This window comes from Poromitra crassiceps, assembly GCF_964638095.1.
Source record: "Poromitra crassiceps genome assembly, chromosome: 1".
Lineage (NCBI taxonomy): Eukaryota > Metazoa > Chordata > Actinopteri > Beryciformes > Melamphaidae > Poromitra > Poromitra crassiceps.
Window position 1 is genome coordinate 22,574,651 of NC_139623.1, and position 22,620 is coordinate 22,597,270.

Sequence of the window (22,620 nt, forward strand, 5' to 3'; positions counted from 1 at the left end):
AAGACACTACTAATTAGGCCAACCAGTTGCAGCTGTGGTGTCTTGTGTGCCAATTATGAATGAAACCGCTTTGTCGTTGAAAACGCTATTAAAAAATCTATTTGAATAATTATTTTTGTCAGATTATTGAATGATTTAGTTGTAGGCCGTGTTCTAAGCGGGATAATGGATAGTGAGCTGGTGATTACTGGAAATAATGACCTTCAGGTGAATGATTAAGCCCTCCGCTGCGCGTCGGGCTCAATATCACCTGTCGGTCATTATTTCGCCAGTAATCACCGGCTCACTATCCATTATCCCTTACATATACTTAGGTTTAAATTTGGTGCGATTTGGAGGCAATTTTATTTTTGATTTTTTCTTCTTCTCAAAATGTTTTGTATGTCGAAGCCTTCTTCTTCTTCTTCTTTGAGTTTTATGGCGGTTGGCAAACATATATGTGCATTACCGCCACCTACTGGAGTTTGATATCAGCCAAATGCCTGAGGGGTGGGCATGGAATCTAAGGCCACGCGAGCCCAGTGCATTGTGGGAACTGTAGGATTTCGGCTCCCCCCCCCCGCCCCTGCTCAGACAGGAGCAGCAGAGGGGCGTGGCAGTCAGTGCGCTCACTTCACTGTGGCTGCAGCAGGTGTTCAGCTGTGTGTGTGCTTCGCTGCGGAATGCGTTTGATCAGACATCAGGTAGATAAAATCAACATGAACCATGTGTTTATTTCCAAATCTAGCTTGATTAATACTTGCCCCATCATTTAATATACTTATGTTACATTGCTGACCACGAAGGAGGGGGGGGAATCGCCACATTGGCAACACTGTTATATGCAAATTAACATGGAAATTGACCGTTTAACCGACATGCTTAACCGACCAAAGACGTTCTCGGCGGTTAACCGGTTAACGGTTAACCGTCGACATCCCTAGTCTGCGCACGCAGGGGCCAGCGCTGCTGGTTGCAGCTAAAAAATATTATTTTACCAAACAAAATTCCTTTGTTTTCGCTGTTTTATTGAAGGAAATTATTTTTGAGGTGTCACTATATCAGAAAATATTAGCTTCAGAGTCAGTGATGTGCTTGAAATGCTTCATTTCACAAAAGAATATCTCAGCTTCTAATTTGAAACGTCTGTTTTTGCTGAAAACAACCTATCTTCTCCGGCTGATAACTAAAGAACGGAAAATGATATCAATAAACTTTTTTTTGCTGATGATACAATAGAGTCTCATCGTTCTTTGGGCGTGTTCGGTGTTTACATAGTAATATCACACAATATTCCGTGGGCCTCGAGAAATCACTGAAAACGCTCTGAAAGGGCTAATCCGTCTTCCAAAAGTGGCTGGCACTCAATGAGTTAATGGGTGTGCAAACCCGAACCAAATTAATTAATCAAATAAGGAGCGGTGTGCCTGCAGCTCGCTCCCTTTGCACTCGCAAGCGCAGAATAGTTAGAAAATTATTTGGAAATCAAAAAATGATTTAAAATGAAGATTTCATTTGCTAAAAATTATACAATAATATGTTATGTATTTAAGAAATGATTAGGTTACATCTATCTTTTTTCAATAGGCTACATTTTGACTGGGCCGGTAAATATTCTATAAGGCCGGAATTCTGGAATGTCGCCGGTAGGGCTGCAACAACTAATCGATTAAATCGATTAAAATCGATTATTAAATTCGTTGGCAACGAATTTGATTATCGATTCGTTGCCTTTTTGGCATTTTTTTTTTTTTTTTTTTTCATTTTTTTTTTCATATTTCATTTGAGTTAAATTCAGATTATTGAAACTGGATTAGCCTGACCAGTTCTACTTGTTTAACAAGCTGAAGCATATGCTCTGCCTGTAATTCAAGAGAAGTCTGCCTTTTAATTTCATATTTAATTTGAGTTCAATTCAGATGATTGAAACTGGATTAGCATGGCCCCAGTTTGATTAAAAGTTATGACCAGTTTAACTAAAAATCATATAGCCTGCCTGTGATTCTTTTTTATTTCATATTAGTTAAATTCAGACTATTGAAACTGGATTAGCATGACCAGGTTAACTTGTTTTATTATTATTATTATTATTATTATTATTATTATTATTATTATTATTATTATTATTATTATTATTATTATTATTAACTTGTTTAAAAACATATAGGCATGTAATTCAAGATAAGTCTGCATTTTATTTCATATTTCATACAGTTCAACTAAGACTTTCTGAGCATGACCAGTTTGACTTGTTTAAATTTAAAAACATATAGGCCTGTAATTAGGGATGCACCGATATGAAAATTTTGGCCGATGCCGATAACCGATATTAACACATTGAGTGCCAAGGACGTCTGTGGACGTCCTAAAAAAAAGTAACGAGGAGTGCCAAGGACGTCTGTGGACGTCCTAAAATCATAATTCATATTATTCCATAATTCTGCTGTTTAAGGTCGTACCTAGCCAGTGAGCATGAATCCCTTCAAGGGATCACACGGCGCCACCTTAAATATCGTCACAGGAGCTGCTCCACCCACCTCAGATCCTTTACTTTGTACAGGAGACAGCGGAGAAAGCCGTGATCAAAGTGGAAACCGATGCATGCTTTCTGCCAGAGCCGTATATATTGCTCTGTCTACAGCGGAGAGTGGGCTCGGCTGCATCCGCGCTCACAACTGAGCTCTTATGCTTCTATCTATCTCCACACGATTTCCTAGAAAGCCAGCATCTGAAGCCGAACGGCCAAGCCTTTTCGTTCAGTCGCGTTTGCCAGCGCGCATCATTTCCTTGATGGGCGCTGGGATCTGTCCGGGGCAAAAACGGAGTCGAGAAAACAAACTCTGTGCGTGTGGGAGGAGCCCGCAGCTCAGAGGTGGAGAGGGGGGGGGGGGGGGGGGAGAGGGGTGTGTGGCACACAGGCTGCACAGAAACCACACCACACGCCACCACATCAGAAAACACCAGCCAGAGTCAGTGAATGTGCTCGAAATTAGAGTGCAAAAGGTATTCATAAAAGGGACTATATCTTGGAAAGTAAAAAAAAACGACAGAAAACCCTTGAAAGTGCACTTTTTTGAGAGGCTGTCATTTCATAATGGAACTGTCTAGAAACAAAATTTCTTCTTTGGAAGAAGCAGGAGTGTTCAATGTTTCATTAAAGTCCAGCCCCGTTAATATAGCCATAATAGAAAAAATTCTATAGCTGTTTTCAACTGAATGGAAGTGAATCTGGCACAGGCTCCAGACAATTTTACTGAAGCGCTGTGGCACTCAATGTGTTAACATTGCTGTTATGGCCGATAACCGATATTTACCGATGTCGATATGATCTGTATAAAACCACATTTTTATGATCATCACATTTTGTACATACTGAAAAACACATGTTAACACTGAATTTGAAAAAGTTATGCATTTCTTTATTTGCAAAGCCTTTGGAAAAGCCCATAAATCATAGATTTACTGCATTATTTCATATCAATGTGAAGAATTTGGCTGATAATGATAACCGATATTAACATTGCAACATCTGACCGATACCGATATGACCGATATGTTAAAAAATGACTAACATCGGCCGATACCGATATGATTGCCGATATATCGTGCATCCCTACCTGTAATTCAAGTCTGCCTTATTTCAATTGGTTTTTAGCCCTAGTTGCACTTCTGTTGCACTTTTTTGTTCATTTGAAGTTTATAACAGTGCATGAAGGCATTGTGTATTAAATTAATGCGCTATTTTTTGTGCAATTAATTTGAGTGGTTCAAAAAAAAATGCGAAATTTGGGTCGCGACTTCATGACAAGGACAAATAGAGGGTCCTGAGGCTACACCAGTTGAGAACCACTGCGTTAAAGCACTTTATTTAAGAAGATATGAAGATATCTTTTGCACTTACACCATACATTTGTATGTATTTTGTATTCGTTCATGCCCTGTCAAAGCTATTTGATGTAGCAAAGCCCGGTGAGTGTTAACAAAAACAAAAGTTGTTTTTCAATAAACGGATGGAAACAATATCAGTGCATTTTTTAATCCGATTAATCGATTAATCGAACAAATAATCGACCGATTAATCGATTATCAAAATAATCGTTAGTTGCAGCCCTAGTCGCCGGCTTAATTGGCCGGCCAGAAAAAATGCTAGCGGAATCCCTGATATAGACGCTGGACATTCCCACTAGGAATACGACGATGTGCGGCACTGCAACTTTGGCGATGCATTGGCTCCTAGACCCATCCTGACAGTGAGTACGGGTCAAGAAACCTCACCCCATTGAAATAATTAGCTTATTTGTGTAAGGTAACCTGTCTGTTGCTGGCGAAGCTTTAAAATACGTGGAGGAGGAGGCGTCGGGATCTTCTATATTTAGTTGTAAAGTTAATAACTTTCTGCAACGAATTCGGCTCCGCCCACGAAATACGTCATGCTGTTTACAAACTGTAAAAGGGTCTATTGGTCTTGTGGTAACCAGGGAGCTAGTGAGCAATCTTCCTTGTTTTTATTTTATTTTTTGTATGAAAATACAATGGTTGTACACTCAGTTAGGGCTGGGCGATATGACCAAAATCTCATATCCCGATATAGGTCATTTCAAATCCCGATACCGATATATATCACGATTTATTATATTATATTATTATATTATTATTATATATATTATTATAATTTATAGTTTATATAAAATGACCACATGGCCATTTATTTATGTAGCAGTTAAACCAGTTAAAATGTTGTCAAACCTCACAAAGGATACATGCATTCAGAATACAGATAAGCATGGCTATTCTTTACAACACAAATAATAATAATTAGTTGCAGGGCAGTAGAATGAAACACAAACTGAACCACACCACCAGTTCGATTTTCAAAGAGGACACTAGCATTTGCTATTGATGTGTTTGATTTAAGCACTCATTTGGAATCATATCTAAAAGCGGCCACTAGGCGGCAGTATTTCTTTAGTCAGCGTCAAAATACCTACATGTTCAGTAGAAGAAGAATAAAATGGTAGAAGAAGAACAACGTTAAGATTAGACAGCAAGCCTGTTACTATGCTGTAATGACTGAGAGCGTTCAGTAAAGACCATTCATTATTTTATAATCGTTTCAATTTGTTTATTTATCGTTGAAGAAGTTGTAGTTACTGTTGAAAGATCTAATACACTCAACAAAAGTACTCCACTCTGGGATTTCACGGTTATCCAACCAACACAACTCACCCAGGGAAAGCTAAAGCTAACGATAGACGTTTTGTTGTCGGCCCTCAAGGGATTTCCTTGGGATGATGAGACGATGGGAGGAGATGTTTTGCCAGGTTTAACGTTAGGAGGACACACGCAAATATGGATCAAACGCGGACTTAACACAGCGCAAATGCCTGGGTAGTAGTGATGCGCGCGTCAGGGTTTTTTAAGGCCCGCCCCAACCCAACCCGTCATTGGAGCCAGCCCGCCCCGCCCAGCCCGTTAAAATATCTGAAAATTCCGAACCCAGCAGCCCGCAACGGCCAATTTAATGTAATATGTCTCCGGACTCAGGAGGAGCACAGCGGAGCTTCCAAGGTGTGCAAAGTAGCTAATAACTATGTCTCTCTCCCCCCTCTCTCTCTCACACACACACACAGACACTCACATGCTGCCGTGCGCGACAACAGTTGTAGCCTAGGCCTGCTCTGGATGAGTTGCGCTGCTGCTTTCATGTCGGTCTTTCTTCAATTAATCCATGGTCTTCAGATAGCGCGACCGACTACGCTTCCCCAAAGTGCGGATGGCGTGACCGCAGTGTTTCAAATGGAGGTAGCAGGTAGAGGTAGGCACTAGGCAGGCTACAGAAACAGTTCTTTCTTCCCCATTTATTTTAATTACCTCATGCGCTCTCAATTGGCCATGTTGCAGTAGTAGGCTACTAAACGTAGTAGTGCTGCAACTATCGATTCTTTTAGTAATCGAGTATTCTACCGAATAATCCATCGATTAATCGAGTAATCGGATAAGAACCCTTTTTTGTGTTTTCAAAGGCTTATCGTAAATATACACCAAAAAATAAGATAAATCTCTTCAAATAAACAACTACATTAGTTTCTTTCTTAGAAAAAACAACATTTTTATTTTTAAATTGCATAGAACTGGCAGTGGCACCATTCATCTTTTTCACCCGTCCTTACAAAGCTGTCCATAGTACGCTGTGATCCGCTGAAAAAGAGCTGAAATAATAATTAATATTGATATTTATTAGGTAAGTTCATAACAAAACTGGAGAATGCACATTTACACACCCTAGACCTGTTTGCCTATTATTGACACAAATATCAGAATAGCAAGATAACAGGTCAGGTGGTGTAATAATTGGAGCCTAAAATGCACCAATTAAATAGTTGTTTGCAATCATCATGAGAAGAGTCGACCGGTCTAGGGTGTGTAAATGTACATTCTCCACACACACACTCTTTCTCTCTCACACACACTCACTCTCTCTCACACACCAACAGGCTGGTGTAATCACACACACACACACACACACACACACACACACACACACACACACACACACAACGCTGTTAAATTAGCCGCTAACGTTAATGTTAGGTTGAGCTTTGTATTTCTCACAGAAAACGGCAAGCCACATCACAAAAATGCAGCGTGAATGCAGTTACTAATAGTCATATTGGCAACGTGGCAAGCCAGCAGCACAACTACTACTAGTCTTAATATCAAGTAGCAATCATTAGCATACATTTACATTAGCGTTGTGTATAGTTAACGTTATGTTACCTTGCTCCGCTCGACGTAGATGCGCTGGTGGATGCGTAGACTGGATGTTTACGGTTCAGGTGCTGAAGCATTGACGAGGTACTGTTGTGATATGCAAGTATCGTTACAGTACTTGCACACCACTGAGTTTGTGTCCTTTTTCAGCGTGAAATGATCCCACACTTTAGACAGTTTCGGTCGCTTTTTCGGCCCTGGTTCTTCCCTTCCCGGCTCCTCCTGTCTGCTTTCTCCGCCGCCTCGTTCCATTTTGCGGGGTCCGCTCGCTATAGCTGCTCTCTGGTCTGTCTGCGATCATGTGTCCTCACGTGTTTACACCGGAAGAGCGCTGTGCCACACCAGTAAGCGTCCGTGAGAAACACAGTCTCTAAATGCCGTGTCGAGGCGAATCATTTTGGCCTCGATCATTTTAATTATTCGAGTTATTCGAGGTACTCGAGGAATCGTGACAGCTCTAAAACGTAGTAGTGCAGCAGGTGCGCACACGGCTTGCAGATACGGCTAGACTCGCTGTCTGATTTCTTTTAATTAGCCTACCTCATGCGCACTCAATTGTTCACAGCCTACTCATGTTGCAGTAAAGTTGACAAATAGATCACAGTCGAGTCCACAACAGAAAATCTGCGGTGGCATTATATGGACACTTCAAATAATAATTACAGCGAATAATCCTTCCAAAATGTTTGTTTTGAGACCACATAGGCTACCTCATTGAAGCGTTTCTTTACTCCATGTAGGCTATTAGAGAGTGCAGCAGGAGTCTGTTTGATTGTGTGTATACGTGTGAGAGAGAGTTAACGTCTTTATGGTTAATTACTCTGCGTGTTTCACTGCTCTAAATTATTTAATAATGTTGCTTTGTCACGTTCTGAGCCTGCCCCGCCCGCACCCGCGATATTTTCATAATTTGCCAACCCAGCCCGCTTGCGGGGCGGCCCAGCCCGCGGCACCGGCGGGTTCTGGATGACCCGCGCATCACTACTGCGTAGGCTAGGCGGACGGAGTGGAGGTAACATCTCCTTGCTCTTTAGCCTACTCACCAGCTGATTTGTGCCACTTATAAAGGGACGCAAGGGGCTTGTTGACACAGAGTCTGGTGCGTGTGTGGACTGTGGACGTGAGTAAAAAAGAAAACTGAATGAAGAAAGCATGGCGTCATCCAAATGACGGACAATATTGCCATAAAGAGTGTGATTTGCAACACAACGATATAAACGATAGAGCATCATATGAGACGAAATACATTTTCTATCGTCCACACGAAATATATCGTCATATCGCCCAGCCCTACACTCAGTTGTGCCTCATGTTTTGCATCCATGTCTAACCAATAATCCTGGTAAGTGTGGTGAGGTCTGAATGTATTCTTTAAACCCTGTCTCATGTTTTCACTTTTCATTCATCTCCTCCAGACTTTCTTCATCAAACTGCCCCCATCAAGAGCGCCTTAGGATCATTGGGGTTTTCAGTCCTTTTTCCTAATCTGCCAAAATGCCAGCCGCACTTGCAGATTCCAGTCAGATAATCTGTGAAGTATGGGCGAGCAACGTAGAGGAGGAAATGAGGAAGATCCGGCAGATTATTCAAAGCTACAATTACATTGCCATGGTAAGAGACGGTCTTTTGGGGAGGAGTCGGATGATGTTGGTCATACCAAGAGGGAATGGCGTCCCATCTGCTAGCAGCAGAATTATGGGCCCTGTCCGATTCTCAAGTGAACGAGCTATATAGGTGGCATTTCTAGGTAGGACGTTGTAATTAGGCTGTCTGAAACCAGTTTGATACATAAGTTCACTGAATTTGCAACCTTTCTAGGTACGTGTTTTTTGCCAATCAGGGCTCCAGACTAACTTTTTACACTAGGTGTACCGGTGCACCTACTTTTTAATTTAGGTGCACCAGCACATAATTTAGGTCAGGGCTCGACATTAACGGCTGCCCGGTTGCCCCGGGCAACCCAAAAAAAAATTGGGCAACCATTTCTTGGCCTTTGGTTGCCCCAGGGGCAACCACGTTTTAACATGCAAAAAAATATGTACAGCAACAAACAGCAAAATATACACCAAATAAATATGTTTTAATACTTGTTGTGAGTGACATATATGTGATATTTTATTGCTGTTACAATCAGACCGATGTTACTAATTACCAGTCGGAACCTACTTGATGCATGCTGCACGTGCGGTGTGTTTAAGGAGTACTGACTTGGACAGGTGATTAACGGGATTCCTTGTCTAATTAACGTTACACGCGACGCAACAAACGCACATTTCCCAGTGTCTCTGCCACAGGATTCCTCGTCTAATTAACGTTACACGCGACGCAACAAACGCACATTTCCCAGTGTCTCTGCCATCACACTGGACATCAACACTAGCGGGAGATTTCTCCCCCTCAGCAAATATACATGAATGTTAGGGGCGTAACGAACATGAACATCTTACTGAGAGGGAGAGAGCTATAGCTAACAGCTAAGCTAAGTATAACTAGCGTGTTAGCTAGTTCTAGTCTGAAAAGCATGTAAACAGCGGTGAGATTAGTGAGAGAGTCTGTAAAAGGAGGAGAGACCCGCGAGTGCTTCTGCAGAACTAGTGCATGTTGTGTACAGCGGGTAATGAGCCGCCACCCGCTGTTATGAAGATTAAAGCGAGATTCACGGAGTTGAGAGCAGACAAACACTTGCAGGTGCATCCTCTCAGTCCTGCACATGACGCCTTCAGGAGCCGTCGGTAAACCACGCGCGTGTGGCCTTTGAGTGACGCGCACGTCACGTGAAAAAAGGGGGGGGAGCCGACCGGCACACAGAATCACATTATGTAGACTGACCGGCAGGCCCATCGCAAGGGGGGTGGGAGGCCCTGTGCGAACCTCACGTGCGAGGCCCTGCTCATTAACAGGCATTATTAACAGGCACACGCATTAATCACGTGCACGCACATAGCAAGTCTAATCCTACACGCCAGTGGACACAGTGAACACATCGTTTATTAGGTGCGCACCAAAGACAACAGGCTAGTTACAGTATCTGAAATGATGGATTGCCTTCACAGCAAATAAACTGTCATAGCTTTAGATCTTGATCTAGGCTAGATCTCACCATCAATATTTCCCCCTCTCTCTTTCACGTGCAGGCTGACATGCGGTGCGCTTTCGGTGTTCCAAAATACATAGTTGGCGATGTTTTTATCAGTGCGTCATGCTCGCGGTCGAAATAATACACCATCATGCACAGTCTCTCAGCCACAGCTGCAGAGCGCACAGAAAAAAGCAGAGACATGGTTGAGCGAGGTACTGCGAGGCAGACCTCCGCAGATTGCGTGCACGCTCCCCGCCCACGCTGAACTTCACTCTGAAACGTCGTCCGTACATCAGCAGGCACATGCACATGAATAGAATCACCAAACTTGTTTTACTGAATGTGAGCGCACCCCGGGAGGCGGGAGCGCATGCAGAGAGGGAGGGTGTGTGTGTGTGAGAGAGAGACAGAAAGGGAGAGAGAGATGCGCTCCGTCGGAGTTGGAGTCCGTGCGTAATACAATCCATGCGTAATACAATCCAACAGAACCAGGTGCGAGGCCCTGTGCGGTGGCACATTTCGCACACCCCTCGCGACGCTACTGCTGACCGTCGCAGGTCACCGGTCATGGCCGATCAGCTGAAAATCGTCTATTTCCGGTCACATGCCGATCAATCGGTGCATCTCTAGTTAGGATATCCCATAATACCTTGCGACCTTTCCAATCGACGAAGGAGAACGAAGCTATCCCCAAAACTTCCGCCAATGGCGCCGCCCACAAACCTCTCCGCAAGAAAAAAAAAGTTAACACCCATTCACTAAATAACAAACATCATCACTTTCTTTTCACTTTTATTTTAGAATTGTCAATAGCGTAAAACCATTACTTCATTTCAGTGCGGTCAGTTGTTTGTACGGTGTCAGGAAAGTCACTTTTGATAGATAGTATTAAGAAACACATCAAAAAAATGAAAAGCACAATTAATTTTAACTTAGTTAATTTTAGACAAATCCGGCCTTTCTTAACAGTTGATGCAGCTAAAACATATCTTCACTGCATGATTTTCTCTCACATTGAATACTGCTTCACAAACTGGTCGTTTGCAGGTGCCACTGTCATAAAACCTATTGAACAGCTCTATTACAGAGCCATCAAGGCATTTGCTAGAAAACCTTTGTCATACCACCACTGTAACATTCTGGAACAACATCTCTTCCTGAGCTTTGAAAATCTCAAGGTCTTAAAGAGTGCCTGTTTCTTCTTCAAATGCCTACATGGACTAGCTCCCCCTCCGTTACAGGAATTCATCCAAAAAAATAGAATCACTGGACTCGGCACTAGATCAGACACCAGAGGTGATTGCAAGGTCCATCGTAGAATGACCACGTTTGGTCAAAATGTCCTATCGATAAAAGGCAGCCAAATATGGAATAGTCTCCCCGTCTCCATAAGGGACAGCCCCACCCTTGCCGCTTTTAAAGGTAGACTTAAAAAATGGCTGGAAACAAACCAGTCATGTGTCCACAGGTAGTATGTTTTTCTTCTCTTTTTTTGTGTGTATTATTATTATGTATTTTTATTTTTCTAAGAGTAATTGCTGCTAAAATGTATTTTAGAGTGTATTGTTGCTACTCATGTTTTACGTAGTTTTAGAGTGTACTGCTGCTACCTATGTTCTATGTATGTTTTTATTATGTTCTACGTTTTATGCTCTATGTTTTTTGTGTTTTATGTTTTATGGGGACAACGGATGGAAATTAGCCTCGTGCTAAATCCGGCAATTTTTACACTTTTACTATGTTCCAGGTTTTACTATCTGTTCTGTGGTTTCTGTGTTCATTAATTTTGCACTGTCCCGTCCAAATAAACAAATAAAATAAATAAATAAACCCTACAGGGTTCGTACAGTCATGGAAAAACCTGGAAAATCATGGAAATTTTAAATCAATTTCCAGGTCATGGAAAAGTTTTGGAAAAAAATAAAATCCCCAAAAGTTTTGGAAAAGTCATGGAAATTAGTTTAATAAATATTTTCATGACGTTCATTTACACTGAGTTTAAAATAATTTGTGTGCTTAAAAAAAAAACGTTACATGTATGTGACAGCGCTGCGGGGTACTGTGTGTGTGTGCGCAGCTGGCAATGAATGATATTGGCTGGCAGTGCCGAGTGCTCTGACTCCCAGCCGTGGGCGTTCCCCCTCCTCTCTCACTCAGTGCTGTAGCTAGCGAGCTCAGCACAACAAACATTGCTGCTCTGAGTCTTGACACACCACACGCGGTCTTGTCTTGGACTGTACATGCACAGAGATCGAATTATGGAATTATTTTGGCATACATTACGTTGCTGACAAGGGAAGCCCACGCACGGACACAACTTAGGCCTTGGCCACACTGATCCGTGGTGTCTGTCCGTGTGCGTTCATTTCTCTGTTCACTTCCATTCATTTTCAATGACAGCTGTCCGACTGTCCGTGGAGCACTCAGAAGCGTACGTATCCAGAAGATTTGCATACGTTTTGATGGACAGAAAGTTGAAGAGGGATGAACTTTTTCTGGATGGACGTATCGGATGGTCGGATAGTCACTGTCCGTTTAGCCAATCAGAGTCGAGGTCTCGAGAGGAGGCGTTCCGAGATTTGTTTCAACTTTTCAAAGAAGATGGCGGCCGAGGCAGTGAAGGAGGCTATAAGTAATGCTGTGTACACCATCCCGCTGTTGTACAACGTGATAGTCAGTGTCACCGTCTGATTTCACCATCTAATCTGGTCATTTGGTGGCATTTTATTGCCACATAAGTAACGTAGCGTACAGAGCTAACAGCTAGCTGACGCCAGCTTTCTTCTCTCGGTTTATAGGCGGGTCGCTGACACCTTCGTGCTTACCGCCACCTGCTGTACAAGTAGGTTACTTGTACATGCAACGGACATAAATCTATCCGTCTATCTGTTCTGTCCATTTTCTGACGGATCAGTGTGGCCAAGGCCTTAGCCCATCTGTAAACGATGTTTAGAAATGTGCAGGCGAACGGGGCCGACACGTCCAGCTTGGCCAAACGCCCCACCTTGTTCAAAGTGCAACAGGTTAGCGTGATCAATAACATAATTACATTCCCTGAAATAACTCGTCAAATGAGTGTTATTTTGTGACAAGCAAACTTTTTTTCACTAGTTTGACACGGAAATGCGCTCCTCTGCCAAGTAACGTTATTCATGACGCCGTTTAATAAGTGATCTGGTTGCGAAAATATCAAAGAAATCACATAAACTTAAGTATAGGGGACCTCAGATCACGGTATATAAGCTTTGATAACACTGATTATTGTAGTATTGTAGTATGTAGTAAATTACATGATGGCTGTGCATCATCAATAAGCGATATCAGCATAGCAAGTAGGCTATTCATTGTTATAATAGGCTACAGTTGGTCAGTGCTCAAAAGCAGGCAGGAACAGGTTGGTCAAGTGAAAGTGGATCTAGATCTAGATCTGGATTTAGAGTCAAGCACAAAGCATTTTAAGCAACCTGAATTCCTGCAAAAGAGTGAAAGTGAGTGATTAAAATTCATAAACAACTGACCTCAGGCTCATTTAACTTGACAAGACGCATTTACATCAGAAATAAGTTGAAAGCAGTGATTGATAATCAATTAAATATAATAATGATGTTTTTCTGCAAATTGCATCATTGGGAGGTTGATTCTGGCACTCGATATTAGAGGATATGGTAATATGGTGATACGGCATAAATGTTGTATTTTTCTGGTTTTAAAGGCTGCATTACAGTAAGTGAAGTGTAGGCTAGTGACAGTGATATAGAGTGATAACTATCAATAAGCTACCAGATTGGCAGGGTTATCATACCAAAATATAAACTAGAGACATGTAGGAAGACAAAAATGCAAAAATGCAAAATTGTGCAGTCACCTTGGGTGGTACCGATATGTGAAAATGTCAGCATTGGCCCATGGACTATATAGCCTATTTCCTTTAGGGAGTGAAATATTTGTTCCACAGTTTGGACATGATGTTTAGATTGCTGGGTTAAGCAAAGTGCATCCCGATAAGTTTATGAATAACAGCATAGTTGTATAAGCTAGGAAAATATATCGAATCGGATTGGTATCGGTATCGGCAGATACTCAAAGTTGTGTCCTCCTTTACATATCCGCTGCTTTTGACACAGTCAACCACCAAATCCTTCTCTCCTAGGCATCTCAGGATCTGCACACTCCTGGTTTGCTTCCTATCTCTCTAACTGCTCATACCGGGTCTTATGGAGAGGATCTCTCTCCAGATCCTGCCCTCTTACCACCGGTGTCCCCCAGGGCTCAGTCCTGGGCACCTTGCTTTTCCTTCTCTATATCAGATCCCTTGGCCATGTGATCTCATCTCATGGCTTTTCTTATCACGGCTACACCGATGACACTCAGCTTTACCCCCCCCCCCCCCCTCTCAGACACCCAAATCGAGGCACACATCTCTGCATGCCTCAAAGACATCGGTGACTGGATGTCTGCCCACCACCTCAAGCTCAGTCTTGGTAAGACAGAGCTACTCTTCCTCCCAGGGAAAGACTGCCCTCTCACAGACCTCTCCATCTCCATTTACAATACCACTGTGCTTCCCTCCCAAACAGCTAAGAACCTTGGGGTGATCCTTGAGAACCAGCTGTCTTGCTCTGCCTACATTACTGCGACAGCACGCTCCTGCAGGTTCTCCTTGTACAACATCTGCAAAATCCATCCGTTTCTCACCAGGGAAGTGACACAACTCCTGGTCCAGTCACTTATCATCTCCTGCCTGTACTACTGCAACATGCTTCTGGCCGGCCTTCCTGCCTCTGACATCCGACCGCCTCAGCTCATTCAGAACGCTGCAGCCCGTCTGGTATTCAACCAACCCAATTTCTCTCATATCACTCTCCTCTTCCGGCACCTTCACTGGCTTCCCATCCCGGCACGCATCAAATTCAAGACACTGCCTTCTCGCCTACAGGGCAGTACACCAGACAGCCCCCCTGTACCTACAATCTATGGTCAGGCTCCAAACCTCTCACCGCTCCCTCCGCTCCTCCACCAGTGCAGGATGCCTCACCCCTCCCCCGCTACGGGGGCTCAAAAATCGCTCATCCCCGTTCGCGACTCTTCTCGTCCCTGGCACCTCGATGGTGGAACAAGCTCCCACCTTCGGTCAGGACAACTGAATCACTGCCGAACTTTCGGCAAAGACTAAAAACACAAATTTTCAGGCTCCATCTGGGCCCTTCTTGAACTAACATCTTTCTCTCTCTCAAAAACAAACAAACAAAAAAACATTACCACTACTACTTCAGAAGTTGTAGCTGTCATAGACTGTGTTGCATAGTTGATTTCTCTATTGCTGACAAAAATGTGTTATTGTAAGTGGCTTGGGATAAAAGCGTCTGCCAAATGACGTAATGTAATGTAATGTTGTGGATATCAGATCGGTATCGGACATATTTTTTTTTTATCGTGCCTATCTGAAACAACTTATTTCAATCTTTTATTATTCAATCACCTATATTAAATGAGATACCTAATTAATCAAGTATCTAGTTAGGTAGCTAGGTGATATTAAAGTCCCTGGAAACCAAAATCCACAAAAACGTTCTAACTTTGTTATTTAGGGTCTTATGTTAGTAATTGTGTGCCTCCGAAATTATTATACATTACTTTCAACCCAAAGCCTTAAAATCGACACTTTTCTAAAAGATTCTACAAGGTACTTCCTCATTGAAGCGAGCAGTGCGTGAGGTGCCCAAATGCAGAATCTTATGACGTCATAAGCTCTATATAACCTTTGTACACGCGCGCAATCCGCCCTTCTCCTTTTGTCCGTTCTTTGCCCCCACAGCGCTCGCTCAGTCTGTCTGTCTGTCTCCCTCCCACTCTGTGTGCTGTGTGTCAGCGCTATCTGCCTGCTCGCTCTCTCTCTCTCTCTCTCTCTCTCGGGAGTAGTGAGAGAGAGAGAGAGAGCAGGCAGTGTGTGCGAGGTTACTCACACACACACACACACGGTAGCGCTGTGCACTCGCAGAACAGAGATCTCTTCCTCTCAGTACGCTATGAGCGGAGCAACGCGCGAACACACACACACACACACACACACACACACTCATTCACCCCATGTATGTCTCTTTCCTTCTCTCTCTCTCCTTATCTCCCTCTCTCTCCGAGAGAGGAGAGAGAAATTTCCCTGCTGCAGACGGGACACGCCCACATAGCCCGCGGGAGAAAATACACTCTAAAAACTAATTGATTCTCATGACTTTTGCCATGACTGTCAAACCTAAATTTATATACTTTGCGACGTTCATCATCGTTCAAATTTGGCTGGTGGCTTATTTACATAGGGTCCTGTGATGTGATGAACTCAAAATGCTAAATAATAAAGAAATATTTCTGGTTTCCAGGGACTTTAAGCTTCCTTGCATTACAGACACAACCATGGATTATAATAGTTGTCTCTGTTCTAGCTTTTTGTTATGATTGAGTAGAAGTGTGCACATACAACTTTATAACGCAAGGACCTGGGACTAAAAGAAGAGAGCCTGTGGCAGTTAGAGTCATTTGGTGGATGATGTCATCTAAACTCTTTCCCAACATTCAGCAGGAGTGTGTAGATGAAACCTTCCACCTTGAACCCTGACAGTGTTGTGTCATACTGTACCTGTTGAGCTACACACACCGGGGCAAAACAGAATCAAACAAGGCAACAGTAAACATAGCCTTCCCATGAATGGAGCACTTCCCCTCACAGCCAATCAGTAACAAATAACCTATAAGCTGTTATTGTAGCGCCCTCCTGGAATGTTATTGCACATGACACATTGATGATATCTGACAGTTTAAGAGGAGCCAAGGGTGTATTTTTCCTTTAAACTAGTCACCTTTTCCATCCCAAAATAGGAGTATTTCTGAGTGGTTTTCTGTCTGCCCTGGAATCTGTCACCTTTTTCACTATCCATGACTTTGCATCCCTGCTTTAACAATGTCTTATTTTCCACCAGGACACAGAGTTCCCCGGAGTGGTGGTCCGACCAATAGGCGAGTTTCGCAGCACAGTAGACTACCAGTACCAGCTTCTGCGGTGTAACGTGGACCTCCTGAAGATCATCCAGCTGGGGCTAACGTTTATGAACGAGGACGGAGACTATCCACCTGGCACCACGACGTGGCAGTTCAATTTTAAGTTCAACCTCACGTAGGTGGTCCCTTGCTCTCCAGAGGGCAGAAAACACATTGTTTTTGGCTAGTATATCCCAAAATTCACCAACCATCTTCACTATTTTATTGACCAACTTAGACATTTTAGATCTGAACCTCTGAATAGTGGTTTCTTACTTGCCCCATTTGCTGGAAGAGTAGATAATCTTACCAGCCTGTTTACGATTTTACCAGCCAACCAGATTTTTAGAGATAGGTTGCTTTCTCACTGGGAATGATTGCTTTCGTTCCGTTCCGTTCCGCACCCAGGAACGATTGCCCTCCCCCTCCCCTCTCCCCCGCTGGTCGGCTTTCACATTACAATGTTTCTTCCGTGCTCGGAAACGGAACAGAGTGCGCTTGCTTCATCAACTATGCCTGGAGTTTATCCTCGCCCATGTGTCGTCTGTGGTTCGGAACGGTTGCCTTTCACACTTGCAAGTGTTCCGTGCCCGGGCACGCCAAAGCGCTCCCCAGACCACCTTTTCAAGTGGATCCTGTCACGGTTCCCTGTTGCACGCACGGGCGCGGAACGGAACAGAACGCAATGTTCACACTCATCAAAATGTTCCGAAACTGGGGTCAATTTGGGGACAAGCGTGCTCGGGAAGGGTACCTGGACGCCAGTTTGAAAGCACCCTTAGTAGAATAGAATATGGTCAACGGCTAAAGTGACTGGTAGAGTAGATGATCTTATCAAAGAGAGGAAACCTCTGCACAACCGTGTACGTCGTCAGGTGCGTCGGAGAAGCAGGATCAGTTGAAGAGGAAGACTCCCGCACACTGACTTCACTTAAAGAAGACTTTTATTAATTAAATGCAACGTTTCGGTCAAGCGAGCTTCATCTGGCATATGGTATGAAAGACTGGAACCTGTTTAAATAGGAACCAGGAAAAGAACAATCATCCAATGGGAGCAAGGCGATTATGTAGTAGACGCATGGAGCAAATCAGAGCAAATCACTACACTGCAGGTGTCACACAATTACAATTACAGTAAATTGACAAAAATATATTCAAACACAATTCCCAGTGAAAAAAGGGTAAAAAGAACATAATATACAAAGGTATACAGCATAGGTACAAGAGTTCTGTAACAGCTGTAAATGGCTCTGAAATACAGAAAATATATAAGTAATCATAACCTATGTCATGTCAGAAGGGCTTTATAGGTGCTTGCATAATTATAAGGGGGTGTGGTGAGACATGCCAATGCACCCAAATAGCACTCAAGACAAGAGGGATGGTCTAAAACAGACCCTGGAATAAATAGAAAAGGACAAAGTAGGCTATATGAAAACAATAATAATTATACAAATCAGAGCATGACATTCAATTTAGGCCTTTTGGCGATAAGGTTTGTAAATTGAAAATCCAAAAGGATTCTTTTCAGTAAAAGGTCATGATCCCCGCACCTAGGTGGCGGGGCAACCCTTTCAATGCCACAGAAGCGTAGGGAAGAAATATGCTTCATATCATTAAAATGGACAGCTACGGGGTAGTCCCTGTCATTTCGCCGAATAGTACTCTTATGTTCACTTATGCGTTTTAATTTGCGTGTGGTCTTGCCGACATAAGCAAGACCACACGGACAATGGATCATGTAAACCACATGAGTAGAAGTGATAAGGCTCTTTATCATATATCTTTTCCCGGTATGAGTAGATCTTGCCAGTTACACTCAAAATAAGCTTTCACTTCTGGAAAATTCCCACCCTGCTTCTCCATCTTTTTATTCACAATATCGATATCTTCACAGGTTTTGATTATTTTCCAAAGTATCTTTTTTCCATTTTGCACCTCGGTAATGTTATGTTTATTGAGATCATGTAATGTTGAGATATTGCCCAGTCCTTACAGCAGGACACCACATAAAACGACAATGAACAAAGATACAAAATACAGAAACCTACATCTAAAATAAAATAGTTTTTGATGCGTTTTTCTTTTCTTTTTGTTTGTTTCTTCATTGACCTGCCTTCTCTCGCACTTTGAAACTCTTCCACTATATTTGTGCTAAAATCCCACCAGCTGTCACGGGCCAGGCATTGTATCTACATACACACAATATTCTGGTTTTTGCCATCATTCAGAAAAAGTTTTTTCTGTTGATAATCAACAGAGCAACTTAACCTGATGCATGATCATGGTCTCGCAAATCCAGCTGCCTCGAGTCAACTAGGAAGAAGTGCGTTACGTTTGCTCCATTCATCCATTCACTCACCCATATTCTTAATCTGTCCCCTGGCTGTTACGGTGCATGAACCTATACACACCGACACCATTTACAAACAACACCCGAGATGAAACGCTAAATGAGCCAGCTGGCTATAGTTGTCTTTTGTACCTATTTCTTACCAGCGTTATGGACTTGCAGCTGAAAAGTTTGGCATTGCGATATTTGCGCATATCCTATATACAAAAACCTGTTGATATCCAAGTCTTTCATAATGGTTAAAAGCAGGCCACGTTAGGCGTGTTTCTCCTTCCGTGGGCTTTTCTTTTGGGTAGGCATCTCTGGCTAGTTGGTTTGTATACAAAGCACACAGCTGACCGCAAACAGACAAGATGCCCGTGTGTCACAAACTGCGGTAAAAACCTCAATTGAGATGCATATTCCAAATGCGCTGTATACATGATCAAAGAATCCTAAAACCCGAATGATATCGGCATATCCCACGTCTTAATCGGAAAATGTCAAATTTGGAAAATCCAACCGGAATATGCTGTTTACATGACCCTTATCAAATTCAGAATATTGTCATTTTCCAAATAATAGTGGAATATTGTGTGCATGTAAACATAGTCACTGCAACATCGGACCGATACCATTATGTTAACTCATTCATGGCCAAAGACGTCTTTGACGTGTTATCAGGAATAGCCCAGAGGGCCAATGACGTGTTTGACGTGTTTTTGTTTTTATTAGTGCAGCGCGTAGTTCAAACACTTCCCCAGCCTGTGACATGTTATCAGGTCCCTAGCCTCAAAGGCAAGCCGACAACACGCGATCAAACACATACCGCAGCTGTTGTTTTGAAATGAGCAGGAGGAAAAACAGAGAAACGCGCTTCCTTGTAGGGAGGAGAAACGCAATTGAAACGCCCCTCGGCGCGCTGCACTGCTCGCCTTGCTGCAGGGCGAACCTGGATTGAGTTGTTCGCAGTAGTCAAACCCGTGACGAACATGATCGATCCGGTTCCAGCGCCTGGTCCCAAAGCCAAGCCCGACCCGTTCCTGTGTCGCAGCATTCGTCCCAGCCCGAACGAGAGGAGGAAAACGATGCGAGGCAGAGGAGGCTAGACGCTGATCTCAAACCAGTTTGGTGTTCCCCTCCTATGCTAATTTGCGGGGGAAGGAGGTGCGATCCAGCAGCAGCTGTGGACAGAACTCTCTCTCTCTCTGTGTGTGTGTGTGTGTGTGTGTGTGTGTGTCTGTGTCTGTGTCTGTGTCTGTGTCTGTCTGTCTGTCTGTCTGTCTGTCTGTCTGTCTGTCTGCACACTCACTCACACTGAGTAAACTGTATTGTTGAATGTAAAAAAAGCACTTCATATATATATATATATATATATATATATATATATATATATATATATATATATATATATATTTTTGTCATTTGTGTCATAATGAATAATATTTACATGTCTGATGTCAATACAGTTCAAAATAAAAGAATTGAGAGCGAGTTCTGCCTGAGATTGTGTCTTTTACAAAAATTGCCTTTTCTGCTGTTTCTCTTCTCCGAGAGACCTTTTTGGTGAAAACAGGGTGTATATAAATGGCTATAAGTAGAGTACAGAACATGCTAAAAGCTCACTTTTTTTCCCCTGGTGAACCCAGAGACGTACATCTTCATTTTGAGGTATTGCAAATCACTTTGGTGCTAATAGATAATTTACTGTGGGTCTTGAAAGATGACCAACAATTATGAAAATCTTTGGCCTGTGCTAAATATTGGCAGTCCTAAACTGGCCATGAATGAGTTAAGAAATGACGAACATCGGCGGATACCGATATGATTGCAGATACATCGTGCATCACTAATTGTATCTGAATCTGCAGTTGTCTTTGTGTTTCTCCGCAGAGAAGACATGTACTCGCAGGACTCCATCGACCTGCTACAGAACTCCGGCCTGCAGTTCAAAAAGCACGAAGAAGAGGGAATTGACACGCTCTACTTCGCTGAGCTGCTCATGACCTCTGGCCTGGTGCTGTGTGAAAACGTCAAGTGGCTCTCCTTCCACAGGTTGGTTTTTGATGCCAATTCAAAGGACTCTGCTTTATGAATCTTAAAATTTTACAAAGTTGCCAATCTAAGGCTTTAAAAGGTCTTTAATACTGTTTCAGACTCTTGCCTCCCTAGCAAGAAATCTAGTAAAAAACAAAACAAAAAACACCAATATATAGAAATGTAATTTTTATTATTTTTTCCGTCTGAATTGATATCAATACGTAATCTCTGATTTAAGGAGGTGATATAAAATTTTTCACATCAAATTATTTGCAGAACAGAAAAGTGTTAGTTGGAACTGCCTGACATCAGTGTGTCAGTGTAGTGTTTCTGCAGACAGAACTCTAATAAATCCACTTTCTGTGCTCGGCAGTGGCTACGACTTCGGCTACCTGGTGAAGCTCCTAACGGATGCACGGCTCCCCGAGGAGGAGCACGACTTCTTCCAGATCCTCAACCTCTTCTTTCCTGCAATCTACGATGTCAAGTACTTAATGAAGAGCTGCAAGAACCTAAAGGTAAATAACGGTCGCAGCCTGCAAGTCTGACTGAAACACACATTTGGCACTTTCCATTGAAATTTAAGAAGCAGCAGTTTCCCAAATAACAGGCAGCCAATCAGGAGAAGGGGTGGGAATCGCAGAGTAACTCATGATACGATACCATCGCGATACTTGGTTTTCGATAACGATGGTATCACGATACAACGAATCTGCGATAATCGACATATTGCAAGACATTTAATCTGCAATACATCACAATACTTATGTAACTGAAGAGGAAAGAATATCCATAAAAAGCAGGAATTGTATTTATTCATAGAATTGACATGAACCAATATACAACAAAGTGTAGACTGCATATTGCCTCTTTAACGCCCACTGACTGCAACTTGTCCATGACTCCATGTGTGAAGTCAAAATGTTTAAAGGAAGGATACAAAATAATGCCTCACTAAAATCTGGCATCGCAATATGGTATCACAATACGGGTACCAGTGTATCGATAATGTATCGCAGAGAAAGTATCACAATATTTTGTCCCACCCCTAATCAGGAGCCAGTTTGATACAAAGCCATTGCTTTGCTTTGACTGACTCAGTCAGAGAGTGTGTACGGTGGGCAGCAGAGACAACAGTTGAGAACGGCCAAAGACCGAAGACTGTAAGCCTTTGGCATTATTTGGCAAATGTTCATTTCAGACCCGCTTGTGCACTGCTTCTCAAACTTTTTCACGTCAAGGACCCTAAACTCACAAATTAGACCACGACACAGACCTCATTTGATAAGATTTTTTCCAGTGTCCCCCTTCTGATAAGAGTTTTGCTTTTAGATATTTTATTACAGAAAGTGTATCAAACCCATGAACAAAACAGTCATACATTCTGTCA

The 22,620-nt window shown here is 42.7% G+C and overlaps 1 protein-coding gene across 3 annotated transcripts in view; it reads left to right on the plus strand.

Annotated features, from left to right (window-relative positions):
• The window catches only part of cnot8 (CCR4-NOT transcription complex, subunit 8), an 82,322-nt gene that overhangs the window by 12,237 nt on the left and 47,465 nt on the right, over positions 1–22,620 (plus strand). For 2 of the 3 annotated variants that reach the window (XM_083637332.1, XM_083637333.1), the window contains exons 2-5: positions 8,166–8,361; positions 16,801–16,994; positions 21,084–21,245; positions 21,604–21,748. In XM_083637332.1, the coding sequence (XP_083493458.1) occupies positions 8,245–8,361; positions 16,801–16,994; positions 21,084–21,245; positions 21,604–21,748 (618 nt within the window). In that variant the 5' untranslated portion in view covers positions 8,166–8,244. The remainder of the gene's footprint in view (positions 1–8,165; positions 8,362–16,800; positions 16,995–21,083; positions 21,246–21,603; positions 21,749–22,620) is intronic. The other variant, XM_083637334.1, reaches the window with a different exon arrangement.